Source organism: Pundamilia nyererei, unplaced genomic scaffold, assembly GCF_000239375.1.
Source record: "Pundamilia nyererei isolate P.nyererei 1_Seehausen unplaced genomic scaffold, PunNye1.0 scaffold00002, whole genome shotgun sequence".
NCBI classification, from domain to species: domain Eukaryota; kingdom Metazoa; phylum Chordata; class Actinopteri; order Cichliformes; family Cichlidae; genus Pundamilia; species Pundamilia nyererei.
In genome coordinates this window covers 369,061-392,508 of record NW_005187403.1, presented here as the reverse complement: position 1 = coordinate 392,508, position 23,448 = coordinate 369,061, and the positions used below count along the sequence as shown (strand labels likewise).

The 23,448-nt window shown below is 39.3% G+C and overlaps 2 protein-coding genes across 2 annotated transcripts in view; both read left to right on the top strand.

Moving 5' to 3' along the window:
* Positions 1–5,110, top strand: part of naa25 (N-alpha-acetyltransferase 25, NatB auxiliary subunit) — a 19,565-nt gene extending 14,455 nt beyond the window's left edge. Inside the window, exons 15-24 of the mRNA XM_005720025.2 lie at positions 109–208; positions 319–470; positions 554–679; positions 772–1,015; positions 1,602–1,725; positions 1,818–1,883; positions 1,968–2,065; positions 2,159–2,269; positions 2,394–2,534; positions 3,001–5,110. Coding sequence (XP_005720082.1) covers positions 109–208; positions 319–470; positions 554–679; positions 772–1,015; positions 1,602–1,725; positions 1,818–1,883; positions 1,968–2,065; positions 2,159–2,269; positions 2,394–2,534; positions 3,001–3,123 — 1,285 coding nt within the window. The 3' untranslated portion in view covers positions 3,124–5,110. The remainder of the gene's footprint in view (positions 1–108; positions 209–318; positions 471–553; positions 680–771; positions 1,016–1,601; positions 1,726–1,817; positions 1,884–1,967; positions 2,066–2,158; positions 2,270–2,393; positions 2,535–3,000) is intronic.
* Positions 5,111–6,122: 1,012 nt separating this feature from the next.
* brap (BRCA1 associated protein) lies at positions 6,123–21,511 on the top strand. Its single transcript, XM_005720023.1, has 13 exons — positions 6,123–6,532; positions 6,709–6,870; positions 8,617–8,821; positions 9,072–9,261; positions 9,658–9,771; positions 11,678–11,826; positions 12,191–12,266; positions 12,382–12,520; positions 13,233–13,342; positions 13,418–13,507; positions 14,153–14,256; positions 14,934–15,073; positions 20,456–21,511. Exons 1-13 carry the CDS (start codon positions 6,454–6,456, stop codon positions 20,683–20,685), a joined length of 1,788 nt encoding a protein of 595 aa, XP_005720080.1. The 5' UTR covers positions 6,123–6,453; the 3' UTR covers positions 20,686–21,511.
* The last annotated feature ends 1,937 nt before the right edge of the window (positions 21,512–23,448 follow it).

Here is a 23,448-nt window from a genome sequence, read left to right as displayed (position 1 = left end):
ATGTGTCCTTGCCCTCATCAGAATCAGAATACCTTATTAATCCCCAAGGAAATTATCTGAGCTTTGACTCAGATACTTTAATTAAAAACATCTTTTTAATTTTTGCAGTTTTCTGTTAACGCGCTATGCTGAGTCACTGGGTCAGTTTGCTGCAGCCTCCCAGTCCTGTAATTTCTCCCTCAGGTTTTTCCACTCGAACCAGAAAGATGTAAGTCTATCCCTCTTTGTGATTTAACTGCAGAGACTTTTACTGGATCTCCTGCTCTTACGTTACCTTCCTTATTTATCTCTCCTTTGCCTCTGTCTTCTTTCCACCAGACCTCAGAGTATATCATCCAGGCATATAAGTATGGAGCGTTTGAGAAAATCCCAGAGTTCATTGCTCTCAGAAACAGGTTAAACCAGTCGCTGCACTTTGCCCAGGTCCGCACTGAGAGGATGCTGCTCGACCTCTTCCTTGAGGCTGATATGTAAGAATATTCACACTAATTTACATAAACTTGTGGATTTCTATCTATAGTTGATTGTGATGTTGCATTTTTCTGTTTTACAGTGTCTTGAGTCTGGAAGAGAGTGTGAAGGCCATGTCTTTGTCTGCAGAAGAGGATGACATCCCCTGGGATAGTATGAGGGACAACAGAGACCTAACTGTTTTTACGTGCTGGGATCCTAAAGACAGGTATAGTCCTTTTTGGGGGGGGTTTTGGTTACAGAGACGCTGGTACTCACTCACAGTCTCCAATCCAATCTGTGCTACTCTTTTGTTTACAGACAGCTAACAGATGAACACAGACGTCAGTCTCTAGAGGAAGAGTCCATGTGGCTCAGAATACGTTCTCTAACGCTTCGCCTCCTCGCCTCATTGGCTGCGTTGGCACATATGCCCTCACAGCAAAACTCTGAGATATCTAATGAGAACGGAGTGGGAGACAAGACCTCAATTCTCAGCAGCCTGCTCTCCCAGCTGAACCAGGCTCTACAGACAGCAGCTCAGATGGCAGAAAAACACATACAGGTGCACACAAACAAGCAAGTCTCTGTTATTGTAGCGTCTTTACCGTTTAGTATAAAGTGCCTTGAGGCGACTGTATTATTTTGTACTACACAAATACATTTGAGTTGAAGTCAACCTCACTGACTCCTTTGTCCCATATACAAAGGCTCACTTCACAGCAATACATGAAAGAGAAGGCAAAGAGTGATTATTTTATTTATTTATTGTTTTTAAACATGAAAGGTGATGGCATATGCATTCTAATGAATTTGAAGGATTTTTCTTTTAGACACAAAAAAGTCTGAATCTCAACTGTCTATTTCTTAGTCCACACGTTTGCCCAGAAAATGCATCACTGATTGCACAAAATGAATTCTGTTCTCCAGGAAGGAGCCAGTGCATTAGTCTAGAGTTGTCCGATTTGAGTTTTAAAATCGTGACTGTTGGGCAACTAACAGTTTATTTTTAGATTCAAGAATCAAACAATACGAAGGCACAGATGAGAGTTTCGACCAAAGCTCTACATCATCCATATTTTCACATGACGTTTGCTGTACATTTGCGCGGACTGGAGTGCTTTGCTGTAATGGTGATGTTGTTATTCCAGTATCCATTCCTGGGACCACCCTCGACCCGTCTGGTCCTAGCTTTGTCCAGTGGAAGCTGTCAGTGTCAGGCTGCAGCCCTGCAGTTGTCTGTCCACCTACATGAGCTCGAGATGGCTGGACTTGGTAAGAAGAGACAATGGTAACACGAAGACTAACAAACTAATTGGATTTAGCCTGATAATTTTCTTCTCTCCACTCCTTATTTACCCTCCTAGATGGGTCATCCGAGCTTCAGACACAGATCTGTAACGGTTTCAAATCAATAGTAGTTCAGCTTCAAGGTGAGTCACTAGATGGTTTTCTTTATCAAAAATAAACATTATTGTACATCTGGGATGCTTCATGTTTTCCTCCTCTGTCCACAGAAATCCTGAATAAATGCAAAGGAGATTTATTGGAAATGAAAGAAGGCAAATTAAAAACCCAGCCGTCCTTATTAGAAAACCTAGTCTTCTTTGTTGAGGTGAAACATCTCAGTTTCTACACACACAGTTTACAACTTGTTTCCTACCAAATCTCATGCTGTCTATAATATGCACCACTTTATTTTGTTCAGACTGTGTGCATAGTCCTGTGGATGGCTAGTTACTGTGCCAAGATCCTTCGACCACTGAAGACTAGTTTACAGAAAAAGAAAAAGAAGAAAAAGGATGCAAACACAGCTCTGGTACAGTTGCCCCTTTCACTCCTTCCATTTTTAGGTGTACTGTATCTGCATATGGACTCATAAACAATACTCTGCTGTCCACCTACTTGCCCTGAACACTGTTGTTGTGTCTTTTCTTTTCCAGCCAGTGGTGATGTGTGGCTTCCAGGAGCTGACAGGGAATTTGCAAGACCTGCTGACACAGGCCATGGAGCATATAAAGGGCCAAGAGACTGCCATGACATCACTTAAATTGTCCACTTTAACCTTGGAAGGATACACACAGGTTAGTGCAGAGAAAAATATGTTTTTGTTCTGTTTTTGTTCTTTAAATAGAAACAAACACAGGTTTGGTAGCTGACAAAATCTCCAGCCTGTCTCAGCTGCCATAGGACGAGAGGAAGGATACTCCCTGGATAGTTTGTCAGGGCTAACACAGATAATCATTCACTCACATTCATACCTATGGGCAATTTAGAAGACCATGGGTGGAAGCCGGAATACCCGGACAGAAACGACACACACAGAAAGGTCCCGCCCATATGGTGGATTCAAACTCAGGACCTTCTTGCCTGAAACTAGTAATCATTAGATATTTTCTATTAGGATTGAATCTATACCTTAATTTGCAGAAAGACATAACAGGGTTTGGATATTACAGATCTTAAATCTTTTAAGCCTCAAATCCAAAGTTTAACTGTAGTATCTCCTGCCCGACTGTGAGGTTTCACCTCCTCTTTCATGTGTTTCAGGAGGAAGTGTCGTTTACGAAAGCTGCTACGGATAAGGTGCAGTACAGTTACCTCCGCTCCCTACAGGAGGTGGGAGATCTGCTCAAGAAGAGAACAGAAACTATAAAGAACCTCAAGATATGAACGCCATCACGCATGTCCAGAATAACTCGCCCTCGACCATCACCCCTAAATGCCCCACACCACCATCTACTGTCAGCCCACCAGCTATCCTACAAATCCTTCCCTCTTCACTGATGATGGAAGTTCCTGGGCCTCCCATGTTCTCAGTCATTTCTGACCTTGAAATTCTCACTCGGCGTTTGTGAGTTTTTGATGTCTTTTTCTTTTTCTTTCAATACACACCTCTGGAACATTTGCAACTCTTATAGCACATAAGCTTGTAATGAAATTCATGAATTTATACAACAGTTCTAAGTAAAAATGAGGAAAAGAGACATGTTCCTTTAACAGGTGCAAAAGAAGAAGAAGAAGAAAAAAAAATAAAAAAAATAAAAAAATATATAAAAATAAATAAATTAGTGAATACGCAGTTTTAGAACAGCTAATCTAATAAATTATTGTACATAATAAAGAGCAACAACCACAACTCCGTGACTAAATGAGAATATAAGACACAATAAACCACTATGTGTGTTGGTCAGTTATGTTTCCTTTTTTATTATTTTTGACTCTATTATTTTCTGGTGAGTTCCAAAAAAAGAAAAACGCAGTTGAAGGATTGCTTTTCCAGCACATTGGAGAGCAAATGGGCACAATTTTGCAATGAACTCTTTGTAACTCTTTGGACGCCTGACCGCCTGCAGGAAGCCTTCAGACTGATGTTTCCCTATACACAAATTATTGTCATCGTCATTTAAAAAAAAAAAAAAAAAATTCCTTTGCTTCGTGTACCCTGTGTGTTTATGTGACTTTAGCACTAAAAGTGGAACCACCTCTGTAGTTGCAGTATTACAAAGAGCAATGTTGGAATGAGTTACTTAATCAGGGTTGGGTTTTTTTTCTTTTTTGGGGAGGTTATTGTCTGCCGCTCTTTTTTGTTTGTTTGTTTTTTAATACTAGTGGCACCATTAGTAGAAGCGGTGCTTGTAAACACGGTCTTGTGGAATCAGGTTGTTCCAGCACAAAGAAGAAATCAGGCTTCAGAACTTTTAGAGACAGGAATGATTAGAATTATTTAAGAGACCATCTATGACTATCATAACATGAATGTTCACCAAAAACATGCTTTCTGTTGAGGCTGCGAATATGCAACTGCTTGAATTTGCGTTGCTGAAGGAAAAAGAAAAAGTGACAGTTATAAAGATAAATGCAAAGGAGACTGTGACTAGACTGGATATACTGACACTCATGTTCATACTAGACCAGATTATATGTCCAGCCAATATGCAGCTTCATAGTAACTGTCCTGGGACAACTCTTCTGTCTCAGGTGTGTTTCACAGGCAGACATTGGACCTAATTGTAAATAGCTGAAGCAGCCTTTTTTTGAAGTACTGTGTGTGAGTGAGGACTTCAGTGTGTTTTTAAAAGCAGGTGCAGTAGATGCTATGAGATTTGTCCTGTGTTAATGGTTTTGTCATTCCCGCTTTATTCCCTCATCTTCCTTCCTCCCCCTACTAAAAGACTCGTGAACCAAAATGGTGTCATCAGCTGCTGCATCTTCCCAATTTGTGCAAAATTAGCATCTTGTGCTGTCATCAGTAAACAGGAGGTGGAGGAAAGAAGCAAATGGAGGCATAGTTTACAAATACCAAGGGGCACTGATGGCACTGCAGGTTGTGTGCAGTTTTATTTATACTGTTGTAAGAATTTGGCACAGCAATGTGAATATGTGAGTAAATGACAAACTCTTCCCCTTCCTGTTAGTCCTGAATATACATTCAGTGGCATACACATCTGCTAATAAATGCCTTTTTTTTTTCCTTTTTTTTTCTTTTTTCTTTAAAGAGTCGAGCCCATCTGTTTGAGTGGTTGGACAGAAGGTGTCTGTGATCTGATTACATGTGTTGAGAATAATGGTTGACAATCTGGAGTGTCATCTTGCCACCCTCTTTTGTTAGAAAATGGAAAACAGAAACACTGGAATGTCAAAGCTTTTTTAAAATAAAACAAGGTAAATGTGAGGATTTTGCTGTATTTTATGTTTTTGTTATTATCAACACTAGGAAAAGTAAAAGTCTGCTTTAGATTTGGACAATTTTCTAAATTGTAGTCCTACAGATGCTTGTTTCAGACACAATGAACTGAAACTTTGGAAATAAGCCCAAAATACAAGTACAGAAAATTGATGTTATTTAGTTAGTCAGTCCATGGTGATTAAACCCAAATCATGAAGTTCTCCTATACACACAGGCAACAGTAAGCTTGGATGAAACGCTGGGAACAGAAAATAATTTTTAAACAAATTATAAGAACCACTCATACAAAGGACCTCAAACCCAGGATGAAGAGTGTAATAGAAAAGTTGACACAAGATGATGAACAAAACTGGAGAGAAGGTAGAAAACCCACTGTGGTGACACCTTAAAGGGAGCAGCCAAAATAAGATGATGATGAACATCTGAGAGTGTGGAGACAGAACGTGGCATTTGAACTCCATGTCAGCTATCAGTATTTAAAATGAAGATGATGGAAATTTTGGGGGCCTTTTGGTTGGTGGAAGATATTAACATTTCAAGGTAAAATTGAATATTCATATTTTGGCGGGCATATATATTATTCAGAAGTCTCTAAAGAGGTTCTGAGGCAGGTTTTATCTGAAGACCAGCATATGTGTTTACTTGTCAAAGGTTTCTTGTAAGGAAATAAAAGAGACTGCTCTATAATGAGAATGCACTTCAGTCATGAGTGAGTCAGTCATAAAAATGTCAATGTGCTACGACAAAGGGAGAAATAATGTGGGACATTTTGCCTTGCAATACAAGGAAAAACACCTTTTCCTGTTAAAGTCGTCATCATCATCTTTTTCTTCTTTTGGCTGCTCTCTTTAGGGGTCGCCTCAGCAAAATAATCTGCCTCCATCTGTTCTTAGTATCTTTTTCTGTCACACCACAGGGGAAAAAGGAACACGAATTTAAAAAAACAAACAGCAGAGGGCAGTAATACGCCGCTGTAGCGTCTACTCTGCCTTACTCAAATTAAAGAAGAAAAAGCTGAAGAAGACGAAGAAGAAGGGGAAGTGGTTCGACACAGCTAGCTTGTATTAGCATTCAAAACAAATCTGATTTGTGTTTTTATGCGCGGAAAAGAAAGAAAAAAACTGTGCATAAAATGAAAGTTTTGAAGCTAAACTGAAAGCTCTTTGCTTCTGCTGTATTTGTCTGCTTACTGTAATTAGACACGAACTGAATATCTTGCCAGTCATCCAGCTAGCTCTACGTGCTAGCTCTTTTAGCTCAGCTGTCAGCGGCTTGTTTTGTTCTGTGTTAAGTGGCATCCCCAGTTATAACACATGAGTGTGTCGCTGGTCGTTATTCGTCTGGAGTTAGCCGACCAGTCACCTTTTCCACAAGGTTTCCAGTACTGCGCTGGTGAGTTTTATTCTCTTAATTTTCAAATATCTGCTGAAAGTTAAACAGCTAACCAACAATAGGTGTGAAGACCCATTTGTCCACTGTTAGTCGTTTTACTGTTTTCACAAGGTAATTTCAAACTAACGAATTGCTTCATTATAGCTAATGCCTGACTCTGTTCCTCTCGTGTGCAGTTGAAGGCATGTCAGAGGAGGAGCTGCAGGAGAAAGCTCTGGGTTTAGCCAAACACAGTCTGAGTGGAAAAACCGACCTGGAAAGATCAGCTGTGCTGCACCAGCACATTGGCAGCAGAGCCATGGGGGACATGGTGATAGAGACCTTTGAGCCCAGCCCAAGTAAGAATTTTCCTGATGTTTAAGTGTACCTATATATGACATAAAATATGAAAAGCATAAAAGGTCAGCTCTGAGTGCAAGACTTTAGTGTTTTTATCACACTGAACCTAATTCAGCATCTTAATAACTATTAATGTCAACGTTTGTATGGTTAGTAAATAATATTTCTTATAAAGCCAGGTAGGTAAGAAATAACAGGGAAGAAAATGAAAGTGTAAAATACTGACACCAGTAAAATACACTATCTTTTCCATATGTGGTCATCAGGTGACTGTGTATCATGTATAAAACACACAATACTTTCTGGCTATTTTGTTAGGTTTACACCTACTATGTCAGGCCCCTTTTGCATCCAGACATGCCTTAATTCTTCATTGCACAGGGCTAACAAGGTGCTGGAAATGTTACTCAGTTTTTGGTCTAGAATCTATCTATTTGCTAGCTACGCATTCGTGACACATATCTCCCGTTCCACAACATCCTAAATATATTGTATTGCAGCGGTCCCCATCCTTTTTTGTGCCACGGACCGGTTTAATGTCGGAAAATATTTTCACGGACCGGCCTTTAAGGTGTCGCGGATAAATGCAACAAAATAAAATGATACGACCAAGACAAAAACTGTTGTATTTTATAAATATAATAATAAATGCAAATTCACTGTGTAATTGTGTAACTTTATTAGCAGTGTCCTCCTGAAATGCGCCAACAACATTGAGAGTAACATCCTCCTCTCTGCCCCTTAATGCTCTTCGGTCACTATGGTAATGCAGAAATATTTCTTTCAAAATAAGACACACAACTACAACACGGGAAAAGACCCAGGGAAACCAAGGTAACGATAAAAACCCTGAAAACCATAAATTTCACAGCAGAGCTGCAACTCTCGCGGCCCAGTACCAAATGACTCACGGACTGGTGGCCCCAGGGTTGGGGACCGCTGTTTTATTGGATTGAGATGTGGTGTCTGTGAAGGTCATTCTCCCTGCTGGAAGCAGCCATCAGAGGATTGAAAATAGTCAGCAGCAATACTCAGATCAGCAGCTGTGGTGTTAAAACGATGATCAGTTGATACTGAGAGGCTCTTGACTCTAAATGTCCCAAGAAACTGTCCCCCACAGTATTATTCTGCCACCAGTCTGAACCATTGATGCAAGCCAGGATCCATACTTTCATGTTTTTTGCTTGAAATTCTCACCTTACCAGCCAAATTTCGCAGAAGAAAACTAGACTCATCAGAGCAGGCAACATTTTTCACATCCACCTAACTGTTTGGCTTTGGTCAGTCTGTCTGAATTGTAGCCTGTGGAGATGGATGTGCTGGAAAATCCCAGTAGATTATCAGTTTCTAAAATACTCATACCAGTCCTTCTGGCACCAACAACCATGACATGTTCAAAGTAATTTAAGTCACCTTTGGCCTCCATAAATAAAATGTGCCATTTATACATATTCATCCTCTTTCTTGTCCTCTCATTTCTTAGTTTGTAGAGCCTCAGTTTCTCTTTTCGCCTCTACTCACATCTTACTTCATTCCTTCCGAGAGATGTGAGCTGAGGAAGCAACGAATTTTAAAGCCATTTTAAATAATTAGAACATTTGGCGTATTTAGGCGTAGAATAGGCCTGCATGTCTATTCTACCTGTTTTTATTTATTCTTGTAAGCAGGAATGAAAGGAAGTTGGTTTTGTCTGTTCATACACATTAAAAATATATATAATCTAAATTGCTGAATTTCTCTTCCAGACACAGGTGGACGTGAGGAGCGGAACAGTGAAATTCAGGATGCAAAGACTGGTGTAGACAGTCAGGAGGGTGCAGAGGATAGGAGGTTTACGACAGGCACAGCTCCGGACTCACCCTCCAAGCAGCTCCCGGACCAGATCTCTTTCTTCAGCGGGAACCCGTCAGTGGAGATCATTCACGGTATCATGCACCTCTACAAGACCAAGTGAGTCTCATCTGGTGTGTTTATGACAGATGTGATGAGGTGAACAATAGGGATCTGTATTTGGGCACTTTTTATCAGATCATTGTCGGCTAAATTGCAGCTGATAAAAGTCTGATGCTTTCTTTATCGAACTCCAGAGTCCACCTCAAACTGCATGTAATGATACAATTTCACTTCCACCATTTCAAGCTAACATTGACGTTTTAGTCACAATTCTTGTTTTCTTGTTTTTCCCTGCTCTTTATTGCAGCAAAATGACATCACTGACTGAAGATGTCAGGCGCAGCGCTATGGTGTGCATCATCACCGTCCCAGCGACCATGACCAGCCATGACCTTATGAAGCTCATGGCTCCTTTTAATGATGTCATGGAGCACATGAAGATCATACGGGACTCTACCCCTAACCAATACATGGTTCTCATTAAATTCTGCACACAGGTATCATCTCCTTCACTTTTCCCTCCGCAAGTGAAGTTTGAAGGATGTTGGTGTATGTTTTTGTAAGCCTGCATCAAAAAATTCAATGAATAGTAATAATTGTTGGTACTTGATGTGAGGTTTAAGCAGTTCAGGGTTTTCAGCCTCTCTGTAACATAAACAAATGCTGCCATATTGCAAAATGTTTTAGTTTTGTTTCTCAACTATAGTAATATTGATTTTTACAGTTTTATTTTATTCTCGCAGTTTTTTGGCAATAGACCTTGGGATTTTGATCAATTCAGAGTTCTGAGAGCTTCATGGTTAGAGATGACAGAGTATTAACTGCTGCTTTAATACAATTAACTGTACATAACTGTTCCAAATACAATACGTTTCCGGCTCTCTTATTTGTAGGCAGACGCAGACAGTTTTTACACAGCATGCAATGGCCGCCAGTTCAACTCTATAGAGGAAGCAGTGTGCCAGCTGGTCTATGTGGAGCGAGCAGAGGTCATCAAGTCTGAAGAAGTGAGTGATTTTTGGTTTTTAGCTTTTACACATTATTCAGTCTGCAGCAGGTGGGTGGTGTTTGTGAAGTTATTAGAGGATATTTATCTGAGAATATTAGAGATACACGTTAGTTAATGTTACAAGTGCATTGGTGGGAACAAAAACAAAAAAGTTTGGTGATTTGTGGAAACAAGTCACTTTTTTTTTTTTTTTTTAAATGGTAAATGGTAAATGGCCTGTATTTATATAGCGCTTTACTAGTCCCTAAGGACCCCAAAGCGCTTTACATATCCAGTCATCCACCCATTCACACACACATTCACACACTGGTGATGGCAAGCTACATTGTAGCCACAGCCACCCTGGGGCGCACTGACAGAGGCGAGGCTGCCGGACACTGGCGCCACCGGGCCCTCTGACCACCACCAGTAGGCAACGGGTGAAGTGTCTTGCCCAAGGACACAACGACCAAGACTGTCCAAGCCGGGGCTCGAACCGGCAACCTTCCGATTACAAGGCGAACTCCCAACTCTTGAGCCACGATCGCCCCAGTCAACAATAGTCAACAGAGTCCATTAACAAAAACTTGGTTTGGTTTGCTTTGTGTTTTGTAATTAGATCCTGTGTTTTGGGAGATAGAATTGCTTTACAATTACTTACTTTTTTTGTCAGTGGTGTCTGGTGTGAAACAGCTGGTTTACAGCAGGCAGTGTGCCAAAAATGTTTTAATATCACATTGACCATAACTTATACTGATTTTTTTTTTCCTCTAAACTGCAACAGTTTCTAAGAACTGCATTTAAATATAACCCCTTTTTGGCATTTTATATTACTCATTCTGCTTTAATAAAGGTGCTTTTGTCATCTTATGGTGTTATTTTTGTGCCTCTATTCTGAGCACATGTTAAAAATAAAAATTGCAAGCGCAAATGTTGCATTTTGAGGAGAAAATAATTTTGAGTGAAGAAAAGTATTTCAGTGTTTGCTCTTATCCATATACACTCACACAATAACAGTCCCTCTTGCTCAGTTGTTGGATTTGCTCAGGTCTCTGCTTTGTGTGCTGACAGACATCTGTGGACCTGCTCTCAGTGGGTCGCTTTTCCTCTCAACATATCTGCTCTGTGCATTAGCCACTGCATTCTGGAAACACGGTCCAGAATGTAGCTAAATCTAGTGGAGTGATTTAGTTTAAACTAGATTAAAACCAGCAAATAAATAAATAAATAAATAAAAATTATATATTTTAAAATATAATAATTAAACATACTAACCGAAAATGGATTTAGCTACATTCTGGACCGTGTGTTCGGAATGCAGTGGCTAGCAAGCTGATTGGCTCTTTTGGTCTCCAGTCAGAATTTTTGCATCCAAGTCTGGTTGGTTTTGTGGCACACTTGTAACGGCTTACAGAAAGAATTGAGCATGCAGGAAGCAGGGATGTTGAGAGCGGGAACGACACACTGAGAGCAGGTCCACAGATGTCGGTCAGCACACAGAGCAGAGATCTGAGCAAGAGCAAATATCAACAACTGAGCGAGAGGGGCCGTTATTGTGTGTGTATATGGATAATGGCAAACACTGAAATACATTTCTTGCATGCAGCAATGAATTTTGTTCGCTCAAATTAAACTTTTCTTCCCTCAAAATCATTTTCTCCTCAAAATGCAACATTTGCGCTTGCAATTTTTTTTTACATGCACTCAGAATAGAGGCACAAAAATAACATTATATCATCTCACCTATTGGTGTTTGCTGTTTACACCCTTTACATTGTGTGCAGCCAGAACGAATATAAGTCCGTTTAAATCAGTCCTTTTCTGTTGTTTCAGTATTAAAACCCAGAATTTTTTTAAAGTGATTTCTTGTCTCTTATCATCAACCTCCTTTCTTCCGTTCTTTCCTTCCTGCTCCGTCTCCTCAGGGAGCCAGTCTTCCAGTGATGGAGCTGACTGAGTTGCCCAAGTGCACTGTGTGCCTGGAGAGAATGGACGAGTCTGTTAATGGCATCCTCACCACTCTGTGCAACCACAGCTTTCACAGCCAGTGTCTTCAGCGCTGGGAAGATGCCTCGTGAGTTGAATGCACATACAAGTTCCCCTGTATTTACTACATCAGTTTCAACTTGGTAGTTAGCTAATTTTTGCTTACTCAATTTAAAACACTTGATATTAGACAATAAAACCTATTTCTGACTTACTTTAACAAAGTATGTGAAAAGATCTGTTCTTATCTGCCAGCTTTAAGTCAATCATGTCTGATAGTTTCTCTGATGTAGTTTAAATGCATTCACCTGATATTCACTCCACTGGATATTTCTCCAGGCTTTGTCGTTTTGTGCCATGTGTTGTTTTTGTCCTGCTCTTTACATGCATTCTCCTGATTTACAAAAGACAACTGCGTGTTTGTGACAAAGCCGAATGTGTGTTGTTTTCAGGTGTCCTGTATGTAGGTACTGTCAAACACCAGAACCAGTTGAAGAGAACAAATGCTTTGAATGTGGAGTGCAGGAGGTAAGCTGTTTCACTCTCCCACAGTGGTGTAATAGAAGATAATCACTTGATCTTCTTGCTTTTTGCTTTTAACCTTCTTTTTTTTTTTTGTCCCTCATTGAATCTTTCTTCATAGAATCTGTGGATATGCTTGATCTGCGGTCATATTGGATGTGGTCGCTACGTTAGCCGCCATGCCTACAAGCACTTTGAAGAAACACAGCATACCTACGCTATGCAGCTCACCAATCACCGAGTCTGGGACTACGCAGGAGGTACTGGATTTTGTGCATGCTGCTGTTAAAATGATGCATGTTCTGCTTTTTCTTATTTTCTGTTGTACTTATACTGTTACAGCAGTTGATGCTCATATACTGTACTGGAGTTCAATATTGGGCTCAGCCTTCAGACTGCTTTTCAGTTGCTAAATGTATGTTCTTTCTGTCTATGTTATAGAGAAAGAATAGCTCTAATATGGCCATCTCAGTCACAGAAGTCTAACCTCATGTGCTATATCTTCAAAACTTCTGTTTACAAGGGCAAACCTATCACCAGAAAGCTGGTTTTAAGGGAGAAGAGATAAAACACTTTATACAAAGTTATACAAAGATTATTTTGAACCGCAAACCAGGCAAAGTTGTTGGTAGACTCCAAAAACAAAAAGTATGAAGCTGAAAATGAGCAGAATGGTTTCTCTTTAAGGAGGGTGGCTGTAAATTACCAGAATAATTTGCTGCTATAATCAGTTTTCTCCCCATAGGGGGCAGAAGAATACCTAAATAAGTTGGAGCCAGACTCATTATCAGCTTTTATGAAGTCCTGATAGCAAACAGTTCTGCCCTGTAGTAACTAGAGAGACAGTGAAGCCAAAAACAAGAAGGCAAAGTGTAAAAATGACAGAATAGTCTGTAATGATTTTATTTGATGTCTTTTGAAATGTGTTTTGGAAAGTATAATACCTGACTAAGGCTATTGCTGGTATTGTAGATAACTATGTACATCGGCTTGTGGCCAGTAAGACTGACGGGAAGATGGTGCAGTATGAGTGTGAGGGAGACACCTGCCAGGCAGAGAAAATTGATGCACTCCAGCTAGAGGTGAGCATCTGCTGTTGTTGTTTTGTAACGGCAATCGACATCAAAATGTTCTAAATGAGTTCTCTCTGTCTGCAGTACTCATACCTGCTGACAAGTCAGCTCGAGTCTCAAAGAATTTACTGGGAGAATAAGATTGTTCATCTGGAGAAGGAGACAGCTGAAGAGGTACTTGTGGACAAATGCAACACAAGTTTTGCAATCCCTTAATGAATATTGACTTATATCAGGCTGTAAAGTTTAGAAGAACCAAACTGAGGCATAGAAGTCGAGCTCTAGATTCCACTCGATTTACTGATACACATGGATGGTATGGTAAATGGACTGATTCTTATTTAGCGCTTTTCTACTCTCCTGGAGCACTCAAAGTACTTTATACAACATCTGAACTAATAATCACAAATGAACAATTCATAGCAAACACAACTTGTAAGTTAGACTGTGTTTCATCATGTTCTCTTGCTGACAACATCTTGAACAGTATTGGCTTATATCTACTCATGGGAGAACTGTTGAGAGCAAAGGACTCACTAGCTGCCCCAAATACAATGAACAATCGCCACAGACACTAATATAACTTATCACTTACAGCTACTTATTCACTTATAAAATGTACATTTCTTAGCAGTTTAGAGTGGATTGGTTTGCTAAGCAGCACATGTGCAGTAGTATAGGACCCCAGTCCCGGCTTAGTCCTCTTGACTAGTGCCTGTCCATCTCGATTTATCTATTGCCCTCTTGTGGAAATGCAAAACACAGGTCCTTTGTCCCAGCTGCCTTTTTCTAACCTCTATCTTTTTGTACATATTTCAGATAAACAACATGAAAGCGAAATTTAAGGAGACATTGGAGCGCTGTGATAACCTAGAGCGACGGTTAGGAGAAATGAGCAAAGACAAACAGAGCATAGAGAAAAAGTAGGTGTTCGGTTACTTTTTTATATTGTGTGTTCAGTGGTCCCAGTAGTTGTTGGTATCTGTGCTCTTTTTTTTATGAACCAATTGGACAGTGTGGTTGCACTATAGACTTGAGTGTATAACGCAAACTAAAACTCTAAAAATTATTTAGTGGAGGAGATAAAGTTATATCCCCACAGCACATAAAACAATTCAACCAAGGCTCTCAATATGTAGTCTTGAGGTGGGAAAATTCCTCATTTCCTTAGCAAACGATTGTTTGACAGCTGAAAATGCCCTAACAAGCACTTACTCAGATCCCATTTTCGTGTTTTTTTTTTTTTTTTTTTTTTTTTTTTTAATAACTGGAACTACAGAGGAAACAGGATTAAATGCCTTATTTGAAGAGTTGTCATTGTGGCTTGCAAAATGTGCAGTGGAGCAGTAAATCTTTGTTGCTGCATGGTCAACCAGGTATTGGGTGTGTCACTTCTATGATGCAGGCTCAAATTGATAGTAACATTGCTTTTCCTGCTATAACAAGCCAAAGTTTCTGCTGTTAAAAGCTTTATTTACATTACAACTTCTTAGTTTAGTTAAACCCAATCAGACACCCAGACTTTAGACCAAATAATCTATAGGGCTTGTTTTTGTATGGAACCTGACAACATGCAGCACTGCTGCATTTCTACTTTCAGATACACTCAGTTGAACAGTCGAGTGGTGAAACTGAGCCAAGAGCTGACGGAGGAGCAGGAGATGAACCGCTGTCTGAGAGCCAATCAGGCACAGCTGCAGGTACAGCTGGCAGAGGAGGAACGCAAAGCAAAAGAAAGCGGTATGTAAAGAGAGACCAATAAGTCATGTAGTAGTACTCAATATTGATGCTCTGTATTAACTCAGTGGGTTGAAAACTGTAGCATGCTGGTATAAACAGTTTTATCACAGTGGTGATATCAAGTTGTCGAAGCACAGCAAAAAATGGAACTTCTGAGGATGTTGATGCTTCAACTGAGGAAAAAACAAAAACGCTTCAAGTGCTGGACGTATTATTTTGTCAGCCTGCCAAATTCACAAATGAAAGAAGCCTCAGAGTGAACAATGCAGTGCAATATTTCCATGATTAATGTGTGATTTGTATTTTTTTTTTTTTAAACCGTTGTGATACCCTATGTTCAGAGTAACATATACCAACAGGGAAGTGTAGCATGTTCAATTTGGCACAGCATGTTTACACATGCTGATAGAAGAATTTAATTTAGACTTTTTCAAGGTTTTCTTTAATTGGCATTAAATAGCACCGGCTACAAATAAATGTGAATCTGAATTCTTTGTACACTTCTTGTTAGTTTTCATTTGTATATTTTTAATTTTAGTGTGTATATGCTCCAAATGCATGAGGTAAAGGCAATTGGTACAACACTGGTGGCCAGAGTACAGAAAGGATTATTTTAGATATTTTAACTTCAAGCCTGCTAGTTCACTATTGCATCACCTATTGCTTTAAACAGAAACTGATGAAAGTAGTTGCGAATCTAGAGCAACGGGTTGGTGGAGAAGAATGAGTAACAGGACCGTTCCCAATGATTGGCTGCTGGTTGCTTAGAATATGTAAATACTCAAAATGAAAAAAGGACCTTTGACTATGAAACAGCATGGGTTATTTTTATTTCAGGGCTGTAGTGAGAAACTAGTTCCTCTTTGCACAGAAATATTTGCAAATCATTAACAAATTGCTTAGCCTGCGGCTGAGTACAGTCATTCTGCAAGCAGACAGGAACCACATACACCAAAGAAGTGTTTTTAATATAGATGGGGACAGAGTCAAACACTTAGGAGATTCATAAATTTTGTAAGCAGTCTCTCTGCTTTCAAACCAGCTTCAGTCTATATTTTCAGATTATTAAAATCTTCTTTACTTATGATTAAAATCTGCAGTGTAAGGCATTTACTGACACCTACTTTGTAGTGTATTACTATCAGAGCACCATTTGCTCTGGACTCAACACAAGGCGGCTTTCATCACTGTTTTGCCTGAGGCAAGTTAAGTATCAGGTCAGAGGTTTGAATGGAAATTTTAGGTTTACAGTTTCACCATACCTGTATTTTTCCTGGCACACACAGTTGTGAGGATCAAGATTATTTAAACAAATATCCTCCTGGGCATGTGCTGTGTGTTAATGTAGAAAAAAAATATAGTAAAAATGTCAGAGTTTTGACTCTTTCACAGAATGTTATATTCTAAATGGACTGGACTTGCATAGCAGTTTGCTACTTCAGGCACTTTTTACTACAAGCTTCATTTACCCAATGTCGTGTGTGTGTGGGTGTGTGTGTGTGTGATGTATTTGGGGGTAAGCTCAAGGTTCAGCCTCTTGCCCGGGGATGCTTTGAAATACTTTGGAATGCTGACTGGGGGGGTGAACCACAAAGCTATAGTTAATAACCTGCTCTGCCTCCTGAACCACAGACATACATGTTCTTTCCTGTTAGAACTGACTGGGCTCGAATTGAGGTGATCACAGTCCTCTTGAAAAGGCTGTGCGATATGACCAAAATCTGATATCCTGATATAAGAATGTAACATTTTCTGTAAATTTTGTGAATCTCGGGCAGCTCGTCTTGCGTGAAGTGTTTCCATCTGCGCGTCATGTAGCTGGAGTTGAGTGTTTTAACTGATGCATGAAACGATACATTTTTAGACATAAGTTGTAACGGCTGCAGTTTTCTTTGTGAGTATTTATAGGTAGGTGTACTGTGGGGAAAAGTCTGTTCTAACATTTGAGTCTATGGTTAATTTTTTAGCACATGGCGGCTCTTTTTTAATTCTCATCCGTAAATAATTTGCTCTTTCACGTGATTCAGTTTATTTTGAAAAGTCTCAACAGAATCGTGAGCTTTATTGTGAAAGGTTTATGTGGAACATAAACAAGCGGACACGCGATGGTGTTACCGTCGTTGTTGCTAACCACAACGCATAAAAACAGGGGCTTGTCCGTCTGTAGTGTGTTTATATTAAATATAAGAGAAAGAGAGAACTTTAAGAAATTAATATAGCCACTACAGTGACCATCAAAACGATGAAAAAATATTGCCATGAACAGTTTCTTTTGCGACACCACGAAACAAACGATAGCGTAAAATGAAACGATAGACGTTTTTATATCATCATCCGATATATATCGTTATATCGAACAGCCCTACCTCCTGCTCATATTTCACTGACATGTACTGACAGATGATGATCTGATCATACAAGTTCACCATGTTATGTTGAATTTACTTTGCGAGCTCTTTGTGTTATATGAATCGAGCTAAAGCAGCATTTTATAGACGAGCTGTTTCTGTTGCTTTGTTTTAAATTATTTTGAAAGCTAAATGAGATTTCTTTTTCTTCAGAGCTGACCCAGAAATGGCATCTTCTTATTAGGGGTGCAATGATACACAAAATTCACGGTTCGGTTCGGTTCGATGCTTTAGTGTCACGGTTTGATATTTTTTCGATACAAAATAAAGTTCATGCCTTTTTAATTTGTCATTTATTAAAATTATAAATATATATTTTAACGCAAAAGTACAGTTTTTAAATTTAATGTTGCTGAAACAACAAAGTAATAAAAAAATCTCTCTGATCGAGAAATCACTCATCTTTGGAAAAGAGAGTTTATTACAGAGAAATTGCTCTTTCCAAAATAAAAGCTATACTATACGCTTCTTCTGGGCTATATTCTCAGCAGCATATTAAACATATCAGGTCCCCATAAGGAGAATCATGTGCTAACGGTCTAAATGACTCGGGTAAAGTTTGTAGTATGCGTGCTTGTTGTTTTTGTCTGCTTCCACTTGTCTTTGCACTAGGATGTTGTCGGAGTAAATGTGCAGTCATATTCGTTGTGTTCCCACTAGTGCTGTCAGCGTTAATCTCGTTGAAATGACATTAACGCCACAACACGGCAAATCTCCGTTAACGAGCTACCGCGGATCGCCCCGTGCGTGGGGCTGGACGGCCAACACGTTAACGAGCTAACTGCGCTAACACACTAGTTCCCACCAATGTAATTGAGCATTGCGTGGCACATCCAACATACTGTTTTACTTTAGTCCATGATGCGCTTACCTTTAGGGTCATACGTCACATGAAAACCAAAATAGTTCCAAACGCCAGATCTGAATGAGGGTGGGGGAGGTTCAATTTGCCATGTTGCAAGGAGAGCTTAACTTCTGTCTCGCTAGCTTCCCCTGCGCTCAGTGAATCTGCGTTCGACTACTCCGCCTAGGCTGCACTGTCGAGCGCAGATCCACTGAGCGCTCAACACAGACAGCATCGTCAGAAGGAAAGTTGATAAAATAAATTAAAAATTTTGTATTGTTCGATACATATGCGTACCGAACCGAAAGCACTGTATCGAACGGTTCAATATCGATACGAGTATCGTTGCACCCCTACTTCTTATGTTCTGTAAACTTTAGTAACTGAACTGCTCTTTCAGGTTTTTGCAAACAGTGCAGCCATTGATTATGTTAACACAGTGATCTGTTCTTGGCAGAGGTATAGCAGTCTTTTCTTTGTTTAGAGTAATTGTGGTGCAGCTTCATTTATTAGCAGCTGATATGCAGGTGGTGGATATGCAGAAATCAGTAATCTGGGTTAGGAACGGAAAAACTTAATCCACAGTGACATAAGTGTGACAGCATTCTAATCAAATATTAGTATCACGTCCAAGACTGGTAAAATCCAAGACTGTGGAGTTGACTTAGGACAGCTGAATGGGATCAATAATATACCAACCAGCTTGTCTGTATGAAAACACCAGAAGTCGTTTTGGGGTGGCAGTCGGCTAAGCAGGGTATTAAGAAGGAGTATCCTTTCTCCCAGTCACACTTTCACAAGTGTCACAATTTCTTGTCTGTCTTCAGAACGCCTGCGGTACAGTGCCAGCATGATATAATGATAATCACCTTTGCCAGTCTCAGCTTTCATTTGTTGTGATTAATTAGCTGACATATATGGCAACACTAATACATCAGCGATAATGTTTGCTAATAATAACAGCTGAAAGGCAGACCTCCAGTGATGTGTGGAATGTGACGTGGTTGTTGGAGGGTTGCACTTTTTTTTTCCTCCCCCATTTCTTCTATTTTGTGTGTGGCTGAGAATTTCCCTCCAAGATCTGTGACTTTACGCCCCTTGTTTCCTCGTCGTATACTGCTGATCAGCACAGGAAATAGAACACTGAACATTGTATTTCACATCAGCTCTTAGGGAAGAAATTATTTAGATTGTCAGCTTCAAATCAAAATCAAATCACTTTTATTGTCACATCACATGTGCAGGCACACTGGCACAGCACATGCGAGTGAAATTCTTGTGTGCGAGCCCCACAAGCAACAGAGATGTGCAAACACAACAACACAAACGAGCAAAATACAAGAATGGCCAACCTGAAACTAATAAATATATGTACAATATATAATAGTGTATGCATTTCTGGATGTGAGACCTTATGATTATAATCTCTGTAGATTTCCATACTTTTTGTATAGCTTTTCTAATGCTTACGATTCTACATGTTTATGGAAGTTCGCAACAAGGTCAGCAATGGGGGTTGCATGTAATCAGTAGCATGTTTCAAGTCCATTTCAAGCAAAGAATTTGTTCTTTTACATTGTGTTTACGAGTTCAGCCTCGTGTAAATGCCTCAGCAGTTCCACCCCCACAATGCTTTAAAGTAGCTTTTGATGTTTTTAATGATAAGTTTGTCAGGTGAAAAATTTCAAACAGTGTTTGAGAGGACTTCAGCTGACTTTGCAACAGTGTTTAAGTTTATAGAGCTTCACAGCAAACTGCATATGTATAAATGGCTGTCTGTCCCTCAGTGACACATAACTCATTTGGTTATTTGTGTCATTTGAGGATTTAGCAAATGACTAGATGTGTAAGATCACAACTTAATACATCTAAGACCTGTAAAGCAGACTGACTGTTGAACAGGAAAAAAGTAAAGGGCACAGTGTTGGAGTAATAGTAATAACAAATCTGTATAAACACAGGGTTCCTGCAACTGACACTGCTTGGGCCTTTAAATAATATCATTACTCAATAAATGCTAGTTAGTTAAAACTGTTATCATCTGTCTGGATAAATATGAGTGAATGAATGAACACGTTTAGCTCTACTTTAACCTGTTCACTGTTTGTTCCTCGTTGTCTTCTTTTATAGACGATCGTAAAGATGGAACAATAGCAGAACTGCAGGAACAGCTGAGAGACGTGATGTTTTATCTGGAGACCCAGCAGCAGATTGAACATCTTCCACCAGAGGCTCGCAGCGAAATTCAAGAGGGACAGATCAACATCCCAGCCAGCCCATCTGACGGCGCTCTGGGTTCGGCAGGAGCAGGCCCTTCCTCTGGCAGGGGCAGAAGAGGCCGAGGCAGGAAGAGGAAGTAGTCATGGCCTAAACTCAACTGGAACATGCTAGAAACTGTGTTGCTGCTTCTCACTGTGGACATGTTTGTGACTGAGCCCAGCCCTTTATTCAATGTGTATCTGCATTATTGTAATTCTTAATAGGGTAAAGGCAGGAAGAAGGAGTAAATGTTGATAATATTTACCTGCACATTTTCCTAGCATAACTCCTAGCTCCTACAAGAAGAGCATAAGAGAGGATCGCTCAGTCACTCAAAACATCAGTGTGATCTAAATGTCCTCTTCTCTTTCCAAAACTTAAAAGTATATATTTTGATCACAATTTATATTTATTTGATCAGAAATATTTCATCTGTGCCCAGGTAGTACCATATTATAGTACTTCTTTTCAAACACTGCGTGATCTTTTTATTATCTTAAAATGCAAAGATGGTTCTTTTACAAGTGAGAGAAGAATCAAGGAAATTTATGTCCACATTTTCTGAGTTTTTCCTTCATTTCTTTGGACTCGGCTGTTTCATCTGTTATGTTCCAATGTTTTTTTTTGTTTCTCTTTTTGTTCCTCCACTTTAAGTAGAAACACTCGTCAGAGAACATGGAGGAGAAAATGCCTTTTTCAGCAGTGCATTGTATTGGGACAGGAGTCAGTGTTCACAGAATGCACAGTATTTTTGTATGAGGAGCAGGAAGCATGTTTTGCCATGTTTTCACCATCTAGGTTAGTGATTCCCAACCACTAGTACAACTTGTGTACCTCAGAGGATTCTACAGCATTACCAGGAAGTAGTTCAAAGGATTGTGTATGTTTGCTAATGATTTATTGAAACTATGTGGCTCCTTCCATCAATCTGTATTGTCCCAGTATCCCTTATTTTCCAGCTAATTTCCTGGAAATCTTTCTCAGAATTTCTCCCATAATATTTCCAAGACTGTAGTTATTGACTCTAAAACTAAAGTCTAATATGATTTTTTTTTTTAATTTACCCTTTAAAACTCTTAATATTACTGGCTGCTATTCTATTATTCCTCCATTTAAAGATGATTTTAAATTACAAATATTGTGCCATTTGATGACATTGACCTTTGGCTCTAAGACATTATGATAAGCATCTGTATTATTATGCCATATAAACATTAAGATTTTCAGAGAAATTATTAAAATAACCAGGGTACATTAGTTGTACCCTGGTTATGTGTTAAATACAATACCAGAAAAACGCCAGAAGCAACTGTGACCTTTGCAGTTACAATCCTGAACATGGTGTCATAACCTAGATGATGAAATAAGTGACTCAGCTCCCTCCTTGAATACTAAGATTTTTTTCCCTTGCAAAATGTTCACAATAAAGTTTTAGATGAATCCCTAAGGCCTTAATTAAAAACTGGTGCAGAAAGCACACATTGATATTTTTTTTTTATAAACAGCCACTCAAAAGATCATTCTATGCAAAAGATTCTTTACAGCCCTCTAAAAGGAACATAATAATTTCAAAAATATGAGATTTGCTGTCAGTTATTTGAGATGCTAACTGTGACATTGTCTGACAAGATATTTCACGCATATAGCCAGTGACGGCCAACAGGAACCAAGCTTGCTGGTTACTGTTGTTTGTAGACATGAGTATAGTATCGCTCTCGAAAGTTAAATGAAAAGATGTTTTTCCACAGTGATCATCAAGAGAAAAGCTGGAATGTACCTGTAGCGACTGCTTTGAGAGAGGAGATAAAGAGCTGTTTTTTTCAGCCATAGAAGCTTTCATTTAAAAACAAAATACGGTAAGTCATGCTCCTGAAAACATCCGTTCATGCTGGGGTTTTGTTGTTTGTTTTATTGCCATGAAAGTGTTCAGTTTTTTGTTGTTAACACTAAAACTGTGCTGCCACTTTCAATAAAACATTTTCTAAAGTTTTTCTTGTTCTGGGGTAAAAAGTGTGTTAAGCTGAAACAGATGCATACTAGGTTGCCGTCAAGTGACGAATGATCTTTGTTGAAATGACATACTACGCAGCTGTGATGTTAAAGTGCAGACTGTCAGATCTAACTAATCCTTCTGCAGTCTACTACATTCACAGTTTATTACCAGCAGCCTGTTGAAAGTAAACTGTGTACATAGTTGGAAAACACAGACACGCTGACAGATTAAAAAGCTTGGTCTTCGTAGACACACCATCTACCTGGTAATTGGCATGCATTTCTCTCTACACTCCAAGACAAGTTTTAGGAACATGTCATTTGTCACACTATACCTCCCCCCTGATGACATTTCAATCCTGTGCCTGTGTTTAGTAACAACTGTAGTCACAGGCAAATGATACTGCATGCAAACATTTTCCACACCTTTTATTTTTCTATTTATATCCCCAAGTATGGCCTCTAATGTTTCATCAGCCAGTGGAACTACAAGGGTCAGACATTTCAAGTTATTGATTAATCCTTGAGGAAAAATCATCAAATCAGGAGCAAGCTGGTTACAGTTTCCAGCAGCCCTAAATGTCCCCAAATATTTCCCTAAACAACATTTACAATCATATAGAGAGGAAATAAATGCAACGATTATTGGGGTTTTCTCTATGTTATTATAGGGTCTTTACCTTACACCTTGTGGCAGCTGTTGTGATTTGGCGCTATATAAATAAAATTAAATTGACTTGAATGTGTGGTCTAAATTTAAGGAAAACAAGCCTCCTGAAATCTTCCTTACATCAAGTATATGAGATCTTTTGCACCAATATACAAATAAGTCCACCGTGATAAATGCTAATGAGAAACAAAGTCTGTGGGTT